Here is a 12,727-nt window from a genome sequence, read left to right on the forward strand (position 1 = left end):
TCAGCATCAAGTTTCCACTCTCCATTATAGAAAACAAAAACTTCAGCTGCAATAAAAAAAACATGATTAGAGAGGATAATTAATACTTCGCGAATCGCTAGGAACTTAGCGAAACGGGAAGGCCTTCGCGAATCGTTAGGCACTTGGCGAAACGGGAAGGCCTTCGCGAATCGTAAGGCACTTAACGAAACGGGAAGGCCTTCGCGAATCGCTAGGCACTTACCTAAACGGGAAGTAAACCCTAATCAATCTCAGAAACCGAACATCAATAAAACATGCTTATAGACGTACCTATTGGAACAGTGCTCGTGCTCGTCGTGGAACTCATAGTGGATTTCGAACGAACAGATCTCCGACGAGTTCGCCGCCGCCGGAGTTTAGAGAGAAGGAGGAGAAGAGCGGGAAGAGAGAGAAGGAGAAGAAAAGAAATGAAAAAAAGTACGGAGGTTATATTAAAAAGTAAGGGTAATCTGAACATTTCACATATTGTCACTTCGCGAAACGCTAAGTCACTTAGCGTTTCGCGACAAGGGCAAAATCGTTCAAAAAAAATAAAATCACCACGAGCGCAAATAAATTATCAAATTACCATCAGATCAAATAACTTCATTTTTGAGGTTAGAGGTTATTTGATCAAATTTCCCAGAATGTATATACGATGAATAAGAGGATGAAATGATTTATTATTATTATTTATTTATATTTAATTAATTGATATATTTGTAAAAACAAGACATAATTCCGTTTATAACGGAATTGTGTGAACTTTTAATATTTAATACGATCTAAACTTGTTTCCTAAAATATATGATATATACTTTGAGTTCAATTTTGTCCAAGTGCTTGTTTTTTACCTTAATTTTAATCTGTCTCTTATTGTGTTTGAATTGTTTTAACAATTAAACTAAGTTTTGTATAATGAAGTGTAATATGAAGAAGAGGTATGGTGCCAAAAAACCCAAATCTATATGAACGAAAGATCTTATTATGTTTGAATTGTTTTAACTGGCCCCGTTTAACTGTTAAACTAAGTTTTGTTTAATGAACTATAATATCAATTTAATCGTTAAATATTATATAAACTAACTAATACAAATAATTGGACAAATATATTAAAAAAAATAAATAATGTTATTTATAATTTTGTTGTTTTGTTTTGTTATAATATAATGTTATTCTCGTTGTCAATAAATAAGAGTCATTATGAATCATACTAGCTTGCAGCATCAATGAATTCAATAATACCTAAGCCTATCAATGTAATGAATTATGTAAAGGGTCATCTCAGAGAATAAAAAAATTATGTTTTAGCTGTTTGAACTTTAAAGTATTTATAAAATTAACTGTGAAAAATTAAATGCTTTTGTTTTGTTTTGTTTGTATATTGGAGGGATTCAAGATAATGACATATTACCTAAAAGACAGCACAAACAAGTACCAATTTTGAGACAACCCAATGTTGGCTACCCCAGAAACATGTGTATGCATATTTGTATTTATTTATAGACAAAAATTAATACTATTTATGAAGCCTCGTTTGTTTTCACTTATTACATCACTTCCTCTATATTATTATTATTATTATTATTATGTTCTCATCCATCTTATCTTAATCCATATATATAACAAACAGGTGGCAAATAGTTGAAGGCCTTGTTTGTTTAATCTGATTTATAATCCAAAGTGATGGTGATGATAATTGATAGATACAGACTGAGAATTAAAACCAAACAAGGTCTAAGATTGTGAATGGGACATCCAACCCAGCAACCTAGACACCGGTCCAACCGGAGGAGTTGGAGATAAAACCTCACATGTATTATTATTATTATTATTATGATTATTTATTATGTCTCTGCTAATCCCTGTTATTTCCGACACACTTCTTCCTTTAATTACATTTCTGCCATCCTCTTCAATTCCAATCTCCCGCCTGCCCTTTCTGTTCCACTTCCAGTTCTGCACCACCGACGACCTAGATCCCGAGGAAGAAGACCATCGACGGCTCTCGTTCATTATCATCTCTGTTCTCAACAACACCAGATCCGACCCCTGCACTTCACTCCATCTCTCAGGTAAACCCAAACCCAAACCCACATCCGATTCCTTCTTACCGCCGCCGCCGCCGATTATAATCCGGTGCTCTAACCGTCTCCGATCATACTCCGATTCAACACTCCGTCCTGTCGTCAGAAGAAGCCCGTCTTTCCTTTGCTGTCTCTCGAAGCACCCTACAGTCACGGTCTCAGTGGTCTCCGGTAATTTCTTGCTCTTCTTTCTCCAACTGTCCAGCGATCTCCGTTGACGCTCGCCGCCGCGATTTAAGGACGATGAATCCTGACTGGGTCGTCTGGGCAGGAATATCTTCAACAGTCCGGTGACTCTCTCTCCCGCCGACGAGTGTCTTCCAGATATCCGCCGCGAACTCTCCACCCTTTGTTGTTGGATCGAGTCGACGGCCGGCGGCGGCGGTGGAGTTGGAAGTGTAGGTTCGCGTCTGCCTAAAACTCCGGCTATGGCGTCGCCGACGAGTAGAATATCCTCGGGATCGACGCGATAACGGCAAAGAGGGCAAGTAGAGTGGGCGTCGAGCCAGGTGTCGACGCACTCGACGTGAAATGCGTGTTTGCATTTGGGTAAAAGTCGGAGGACTTCTTGAGGTTCGAAGCGATTCAAACAGACGGCACATTCAAGGCCGTCTTTCTGACCTTGGAGAGCACCGAAGCGGAAAACTGGAAGTAAATCGATAACGGTCCGGTCGACGCCGGAGTTTCTCCTATTGGTTAATGGGGGAAACCTACTAGAAGAAGAAGAAGCGGCGGGGCGGTGGTTACGGGAATAGGTGTTTCCGTTTTGTCTCTTGCAGTGCTTGGCGTAGAGGAGGAGGAGAAATGTGAGGGAGAACATTGTGGTGAGAGCTGCGACGATGACGGCGACGGATGGTTTGAAGGAGGCGATGTGCGGCGGGGGAGGTGGCGGCGGCGGAGGATAGATTGGGGTGGGGAGAGGCGGATTTATGGTAGGAGTGGATGTGGATGGTAATTGTGTAAAAAGAAGAGGTATGTGGTTTCTGGTAGGTGTAGACATTAGGAATCTAGGGTAGAAGAAGAAGATGAGAGAAAGCAAATGAATAATTTGATAGATAGATAGAAGAGAGAGTAGAATGAAGAATGAAAGGATGATTGAAGGGGGGGGCGGTGGGGAATGTAATTGGTCTTGGAGATTCTTGAAGGAGGGCCAGGAAGAAGAAAGAAACAAGGTGGTAAAGGACAAATGGTTTCTAACGAACTTGAGACTTGAGAGTTCTGAGTTATTTCATCTCTCTTTCCTTGCCTTTGCCTCTGCCTCTGTTCAAAACCAAAACCAAAACCAGACTTCTTCTTCTCTCTTCTCTTGTGAGAGAGAGAGAGAGAGAGAGAGAGTCTTGAGAGGATATGGATGTTGCAGAAGCCAAAAAGAAGCATTGGATATTGCACTAGCTAGCCAAACGAAATATTTATTTAATTACAAATCTTATTTTACACTTAACTCCATTCCCAATATCAAAACAAATGTTCTAATATAGAAAGAAAGAAAAAAACTTCACTTTTATAGTGTCTTGTTTTTCTTGTCAAAATGTGTGTTTATTCATTTTTAGGGTGTTAGGGATCATATCTATCTGCATCTTAACATCTAAAAACATATAATATAGTTGTGAGCATTTCTAATGAAGAGAATGAAGGGGAGCCCCTATAAAAGGCTCTAGCATTTTGATGTCTGTGTTCAAGGCAGGGTCTTTTGTTACCGTTTCTCATTTGTGCCCCCTCACAACAGAGTAAAATGTTTTTAAAAAAAAATAAACCATTTAGTTCCTCTTGTGAGGGACACAAACATGAGACAGTCGCAGATGACTTTGACCGTGTTCTGTTTACATGTCCGACCCTAGGTAAGCCCAACAAATCATCGGGTTAGGATAACCCATTTACTAAAACAACTTAGTTAAAATTTATTATTTTAATAAACCAAGCAAGATAATTGGTTTAAGATAAAATCTAAAAAAAATAATTTTTTTTTATTCATTTTTAAAACTAAACATTAGACAACCAAAAAAAAATTTCACATTTTTCTAAGTGGGCCTGGGCAGCCAAAAGTTCGAGCTGGTTCTATCTGTTTACTTACACTGCATGTTTACCTACACTAAATTTAACACGTTTTAATTGAGATTGAGTATCTTAGACAAAGAATCTACCATAGTGGTTACCTCATGACCGTTCCTATGGGTTGACCTCATTATCGATCCTAGGCATCTCCACTTCTAATCTAGCGGCAACAAAAGATGGATATTCTCAATCTACTCGAGAGGTCCTAGGTTTGAGCCCATTAGATGTCAAGTTATGCGCTTGATTAAATGATTAAGTGTGTTTGGGGTTATGTGTTTAACCCCTTGTGTTCACATTTATCATTCCCTTTTCTAGCTTGGCGGCGAAAAGAGGTCGATATTCGGAGTTTGAGTTCGTCATGCGGCAAGTTCTGTACTTGATTAAATGGTTAAGTGTGTTTGTGGGCTATGAGCTTAACCCTTGTGGCCATTTTTATTATTATTACCGATCCTAAGATAAGGACAGTTATACAACCATTTTGAGCGATAATTTTTCAATATAACCTTCCTTTTTAAAAATAATTTATTCAAACTAACCTAGTTTAATTTTTATTTATTTATTTATTATAAAATTAATCTAGAAAATTTTATAATTTTAATTTCTTTTAATTATAAATTTTAATTTTAATTATTTATATTATATATATTTATATTTATATATTTAAATTATTATTTTTATAAATTTAACTATTTATGTTTTAATATATATTTATACATTTAAATTATTATTTTATATAATATAATAAATATTTACTTACTCACTCAGTCTAACAAATATTTGTTAAATATTTTGAGGTTACTAAATTTATATATATATATTAAAATATAAATAATTAAAATTATAAAAATAATAATTTAAATATATATATATATATAATATAAATAAAAAAATTATAATTGTTCAAAAATGAAAATTTTGAAGAGTAAATTATGTTGTTTGAAAAAGTGAATTTCAATCAAGATTATATTAGAAACCTCTGACTGTCTAGAATGAAGCCAGTATATTAAAAATATAAAATGACATTTAACGATCCAGTTAATATTATTATTATTATTATTATTATTATTTATTAATAATGATACAAAACTATTATATATAATCAACTTAATATAAAATATCCTGAGTAAAATAAAATAATAATAAGTTTATTTATTCGTTTACCTTTTTGTCCTAATATAATTTTATGAATTTTAGATCTTCTAAACTGTGTTTTTAGATTTTAAATATTTAGTATTTAAATTTTTGTTTGATTTTTTAATTTTTTTAAATGTTATTTTAATTTGTTTACAAATTAAATTTTCATAATAACTCTTTAGTTATAAAGATGGAAAATTAAACTCTTAATTGTTTTTTAAAATTGATTCTAAAAGAGAGGTTAGTATGTTTTTTTTAAATGTTTCATGCAAAATGATATAAATGATAGTCGTTTAAGTTCAACGACAGAAACACTACAAAATTGAAAGAAAAACATTTTTAAAAAGCAAAACACAAAATAGTTCACCAATGATCAAACAAAAAAACAAATTTTAATGAGAACGGAGATCTTCAAGAAGATCAATGAGTTCTTCAACGGCTTGAACTGCTTTACCCAATGAAACTTTCTTGATTGTCATAATAATAGAATTATGAATTAAATGCATTGGTAGATAACGATCACTGAACATTCTACGGTTACTTTTAAATCAAATTGTCCACTAGAAGATAATAGAGGTCCAACAACTACCAACTAAACTCATCATTTCTATTCACACTTCCTAATAACTAAAGATGAATTCTGACATAACACACTAAATACCAGTCATGTTTCATAATAAGCTCCAAATCGTAATCACTCCATCATCGTGTAAGGAAGTTGGTATGTGTTGTTAGTTTTTTCTAGAAAATAATTTATGAATAAAAGTAATTATAGTTGAGGATTAAAATCAGGGACGGACCCAGGATTTTGAACTGGGGTGGACTTAAAATAATAACGAGAAAATTTTGAAAAAAACAAGTATATAAAAGTAAAATTTTACCATTTTTTTATTAATTAGATAAAAAAAACAACGAATTATATTAATTTTTTTAAGAGATTAAGGGTAATGTCATATTTCTACCGTAAAAAAAAAAAAAATTCGGGGTGGGCTTGAGCCCACCCGAGCCCCTACATAGATTCGTCCCTGATTAAAATGGTTCTGTCAACTTCAAAGTCTCGTCTTATTCTTATTTCGGGGTGGGTCGGTATGATATACATTAATATTTTATCCATACCTTATACCTTACCTAAAATTTTGGTATGCAAAAAATGCATACTTTTACCTTACCTTAATTTCGATATACCTTGTTTCGATATACCTTAATTTCGGTATACAAAAAATTCATACCTTACCTTAATTTCGGTATACCTTATTTTCGGTACGGTATCGGTATTATACCTTTGATACCTAAAAAATATATTAATTTTATAAAAAATCAATCTCATCGGTAAGGTAGAGATTGCATATATTGAAGAATATTTCAGTATAATTATATTTTGATATTATTCAAAAATTATATTTCTATAATTAAATTAATTTCAAATCTATTTAATTATTTTCTTATAAGTATTATATATATATATATATATATATATATATATATATATATATATATATATATATATATTAACTTATAAATACTATTTCGGTATATCTCGATATACCAAAATTTTAAAAATCTCATACTTTTACCATACTAATAATTACGGTATCAGTATCATACCTTACCTTTTTTCGACATACCTTAAAAGTCGATATTTTCGATATATTACGGTACGGTATTTTCGATATACTTTTAATATCGTTAATTTTTTCCACTCCTATTCTTATTTATGATTCAATATACTGTTCTAAAAAGTAAAATAATATTATTTAAATAATGGGATTTTAGATTTAGCCAAACAAATATTTAATAATAAGTTAAAAATGACAAGATAATTCAAAAAAAAAAAAAAGGAGTACATGTAAGCTCTAATAAAATGATAATGGAAGAGACGTGTGTTTACTTTGTTGTTTTGCTATAAGATATTATTTTGAGGTTGATATTTAACACTACTATAATATAAGTTTATTTTTTGAAATACTATTTATTTGAAAATTATCATTTTAGACAATTTTCATTTTGGTATAGATTTATGAGAAATATTAATTTCTTTTGACAATAAATATATTTGGACTATTTATTATTATAATTTCTGCAATTATTTATGGAATTTTTGCTAGTCACATTCTTATATTTTTAGATGTTAGAAATATTATTTTAATATATATTAAAAATTATTTTAATCAAATTCATTTATAATTTAAATAGAATAATATAAAATTAAATATTTATTGTACTCTTTAATAATTTTATTCTATAGATAAAATAAGAATGAAATATATGTGTTCATTTCATTTCGATTAATTTGATTTTAGAATTGATAATAATAATAAGACCTATTTGATTGAGTTCTTAAAGAGAAAAATTGAAATAATATTATTAATTGAATGAGTAATCTTTATCATAGTTTATCTATTTATAATAGTAATAGAAAAGATAACTAATATGAGAAAATATAGGAATTAGTTAATATATTTAGCTTAATTAATAAGAGATAGATCAATAATTTCTCTCATTTGTTCAACACTTTATCATCCCCTTCAAGTGAAAAGGTGAGGCACAAACCGTGAGCTTGTTACGTAAAAGAGCAAATCGATGAGAATCAAGACCTTTGGTGAAGATATCAACCACATGATCTTCAGTAGGAATGTACTAGATGAGTAGTTTTTTTTTACGAGCAACTTTTCCTCGAATAAAATAAAAATCGATTTCAATACGTTTTGTGCGAGCATGAAATACTGAGTTTGTTGATAAGAATGCAGTACCAATATTATCACACCATAGAACTGGAAAAGAAGAAAGTGAAACTCGAATTTCACTAAGTAGAGATTGAATCCAACAAAGATTAGTAGTTTTATATGCAAGAGCACGATATTCAGATTCATTACTAGAGCTAGCAACTACTTGTTGTTTCTTAGAATTCCAAAAAATGAGGTTGTCACCTAGAAAAATACAAATTCAGTTGTTGAACGACGATCATCAGGACATCCTGCCTAGTCAGCATCAGAGTAGGCAACAAGAGTGAATTGTGAAATTGGACGAAGAAATATACCATGACGAGGAGTATGACGAAGATATCGAAGAGTACATTTAACCGCTCCCCAATGATAAGATGTGGGAGTTTGCATGAATTGACAATCTCGATTGATAGCAAAGGCTAAGCTCGATTGACAACAAAGGCGAACTCATGACGAGTGAATGTAAGATATTGTAGGGCCCCTACTATATTCCGATAGAGAAACGAATCAAAGTATGTTTAGAAAGAGAGGAGCCAGTAGAGATGGGAGTGTGTAATGGCTTTACTTGAAGTATATCAACCCGAGTGAGAATATCGTCAATATTTTTGGATTGAGAAAGAAATAAGCCATCTTTGGTACGACTGGCTTCCATTCCAAGAAAGTAATTTAAGTGATCTAAATCTTTAACAAAGAATAATTTATTTAAATGAAGTATAACTTTATTTAGAAACAATTTAGAGTTGTCTGTGAGAATAATATCGTCCACATATACTTAAAAAGTATGCGGTTATTTGAGGTGCATGATACGTGAAGAGAAGCATGTCAGATTTCGATTCTATGAAATCAAGAGATAGTAGAGTAGTCCAGAGAGTAGCATACCAAGCACATGGAAACTATTTAAGACCGTAGATTGCTTTATGAAGTTTACATATATGATTAGGAAAATGTGGATGGGCAAATCCGGGTGATTGTGCCATGTAAACTTCTTCTTATAGAGACCCATGAAAAAATATATTACTAATATCAAGTTGATGAATGAACCATTGATAAGATATTTCCAAAGAAAGGATAACATGGATAGTAGTGGGTTTTCCCACAAGACTGAATATCTCTTCATAATCAATACCTTGTTGTTGATGGAATTCTTTAGCCACAAGATGTACTTTATGTCGATCAATAGACCCATCAACTTTATGCTTGAGTTTGAAAATCCATTACATTAAACAAGATTATGAGAAGATGTACGAGGAATAAGAGACCATGTTTTATTCCTAATAAGAGCATTATATTCATTTTTCATGGCAAGGCCATTGCGGATCCTTATTAGCTTTGGTAAAACATGCAGGTGTAGTAGCGAAAGAAGTGATGAGGATATAGATCGTGCTTTATTGTGTGTGATCATCTGATGAGTAGAAGATTTAGGTACATTAACTTTTGTGATAATTGGTTGTGTTAAATGAACGATAATAGTAGTAGAAGAAGATGATATAGTGTTTGGTGATGTTGTGGAGGTCGAAGAGGGTGATGGTGGAGACGATGAAGTGATATGAGATAATAGAGGTGGTATTGATGAATTAAGTATAGTTGTTGGAAGAGATGTCTCATTATCTTCTTGTGATTTAGACAAGTGCACAAGGTCCTTACTTTTGAAAGGAAAAGTGAGTTCGTCAAAAGTGACATGTCGAGAGATAAATATTCGTTTAGACGGAATATGAAGACACTTATAACCTTTGTGATATGAGTTGTAACAAAAGAAACTGCATTTAGTAGTATGAAAATTGAGTTTGTGTTGATTATACGGTCGTGTGAGTGGATAACAAGAACACCCAAATGTCTTCAAAAAACCATAGTTATGAGAAGAGTTAAATATAGTCTCGAAGGATGAACGTTGATTTAATGTCAGAGTAGGAAAGCAATTGATAAGATATGTGTCCGTTTCAAAAGTTTCTCTCTAATAATGTAGTGGCATAGATGCATGAGTCAATAAAGTGAGACCAATTTTCGTAATATGACAATTTTTTTTGTTCAACAATACCATTTTTTCTCATTAGTATGTGGGCAAGATAAACGATGTAAAATACCACGATTATCCATTAATGATTTGAAATTTTTATATTCTCATCTCCAATTAGTTTGCAATATTTTGATTTTACGACTAAATAAATTTTCAACAAGTCGAAGAAAGTTGATAAACGTATTCAAAATATCCGACTTTTTCTTTAGCGGATATATCCATGTGAATTTGCTAAAATCATCCACAAAATGTATGAAATGACGACAACCGGTAGACAAAAATTCAGGAGCAAGTTCCCAAATATCCGAATGAATTAGGTCTAAAGGAGCCATACATATAGATTTTGAAACCGAAAAAGGTAGTTTATGTGCTTTCCCATATTGACATGATCCACAAAAAAATATAGTATTACTACCTGGAACTGGTAATTTAAAGTGTGATATAACTAAAGATGTAGTAACGCTAGAAGGATGTTCAAATCGTGAATGCAAAATTTGAGTTGGAGATCAAATACTAATAAACACTTGTTTATTAGAACATGTTGAAAACAAACTTTTAGTAGGGTTAATGCAATAAAGTCCGTTCTTGAGTAATCCCTTAAGAAGAACTATCTTCGTATCTCGATCTTTAATAAAATAAACATTCAGGTAGAATTCAAAAAATACATTATTATCTGATGAAAATCTCGCGACACTCATCATTTTTTTAGTGATATCCAGAACGTGTAAGATATTACGTAAGTAGAGAAATTTTTGTTGATTTAAAATTTTAGTGGTACCAATATTATAAATATTCAAAGGCATGTCGTTTCCGACTTTAATAGTTTGAGTACTTGTATAAGGAGCATGTATGTATAGATTATTAAAATCAGAAGTAATATAATCGATATCACCTGAATTTGGACACCAAGTGGGATCTACAATAGTAGACAATGTAATTAACATTGTCGTGGGATTTGTAGAATGATTAAAATGAGGACACTCGAGAGAACTATGTCCTTGTACATTACATATTTGACAAGATGGATCATAAAAACAACTTTCGGAGCGATGACCAATTTTATGACAAAAATTACATTGCGGACGATTATTGTCTCGGTTTTGTCTTGGTTCTTTCCACCTCCATGTCCATAAATATAAGTAATATTCGCTGAAACATATGAGGACGAAATATTTTCATAATGAAATTTTCTTTTCTTGAATATGAGTCGTTGTTCATGATTTAGATGGATGTTTGTCATCTCATTAAACGATAGATCTTGTTAAAAGTTAGAGCACATATCATCGACTCAAACTCGTCTACAAGTCCGTTGAGTAGAGTTAGTTGTAGATCTTGATCAGAAACATATTGTCCAGTAGTGATAAGTGTATCTGATAATTTACTACTATGTTGAATGAAGTTAAGAAGAGAGTTACTACCTTTGTGTGCATTTAGGAGTTAACTCCGTAACTGAAATAGTCGGCTCTTTGATTGAGAAACTCCCAAAGTTCTTGCTTTGAAGATGATTTTGAGACTTGTTGACGAATCTTGTCGGTCAATGTTGAAAAGAGCTATGCAAGTACCCTTTAATCTTGGATACGCCATTGTTTAAATTTTGGATTCTTAATTTGAATTGTATTATTTTGATTATCTGTTTTTGAAGAAATTCGGGAGGAGTTTCAAGATTCCCTTATACTATATCCATAAAATCATAACCTATCATGATGAGAGTAATTTGTAATTTTCAATAGATATAGTTATGTTTATCAAGCTTTATGCTTCCATGTATTATTGGTAGAACTGAGAAGTGATATTGTTCTTTCATTGAAATCATTTTTGGGAGTTTTCCTTTATAAGCTTTGATACCAAGTTTAAGTTTGATTTTAGAATTGATAAAAAAAAAAGAACTATTTAATTGAGTTCTTGAAGAGAAAAATTGAAATAATATTATTGCTTAATTGAGTAATTTTTATAATAGTAATAAAAAATATAATTAATATGAGAAAACTTATGAATTAATTAATATATTTAGCTTAATTAATAGGAGATAGATAAAAATTTCTTTCCTTTGTTTAATATTATCATGATTCAACTATTCATTTTTTTAAAGTTAAACACGATTTTGTAAGAATTATATTCTCATAATTTCAACTTAATACAATTTTTTTTTAGTAAAAATTAAACCTATGACATTTTATCTTCTAAACACGATTCTTATCCTTTAAGCTACTATGATATATTATTTTGAATGGTTGACTCATTAAATTGAAAAAAAATATAGAAAAGTTAATTTTTGCCATCCTAATTGAGATCATTCTCTCAGTTTAAGAAACATATTTTATTTTATAAAATTGTGGTTAATTATAATAAATGAGATTATATATATAGATTATTGAATAGGATATATATATACATGATTTTGTAATAATTTTTTATGGGAAGATAAGACCTGAAAATAGATAAGAAATAGATGAAGATGAAATAAAGGGAAAAAGATTGTAGCAAAAAAATAAAATAATGGGGAAAGAAAGTGACTCAACAATAACACCCACAATGCCATTTTGTTTCTCAATTTTAAGTTAATATTTTACTTATATTAATACTTAATAAAATACAAACACAAACAATAAATACACTTAACTGTGTTACATCATATTATTCAATAAATGAATTTAATATCCGCCTTGTGTTTGGCCATGTTTAGAGGCTACCAAATCATGTTCATGAACATTGAATAA

At 31.3% G+C, this 12,727-nt stretch overlaps 1 protein-coding gene across 1 annotated transcript; it reads right to left on the bottom strand.

Moving 5' to 3' along the window:
* Positions 1-1,644: 1,644 nt before the first annotated feature.
* On the bottom strand, positions 1,645-3,511 carry LOC124922121 (RING-H2 finger protein ATL43-like). The gene has a single exon (XM_047462847.1). The coding sequence runs from the start codon at positions 3,085-3,087 to the stop codon at positions 1,738-1,740; it is 1,350 nt and encodes a 449-aa protein (XP_047318803.1). The 5' UTR covers positions 3,088-3,511; the 3' UTR covers positions 1,645-1,737.
* Between the last annotated feature and the right edge of the window lie 9,216 nt (positions 3,512-12,727).

Source organism: Impatiens glandulifera, chromosome 1, assembly GCF_907164915.1.
Source record: "Impatiens glandulifera chromosome 1, dImpGla2.1, whole genome shotgun sequence".
NCBI lineage: Eukaryota > Viridiplantae > Streptophyta > Magnoliopsida > Ericales > Balsaminaceae > Impatiens > Impatiens glandulifera.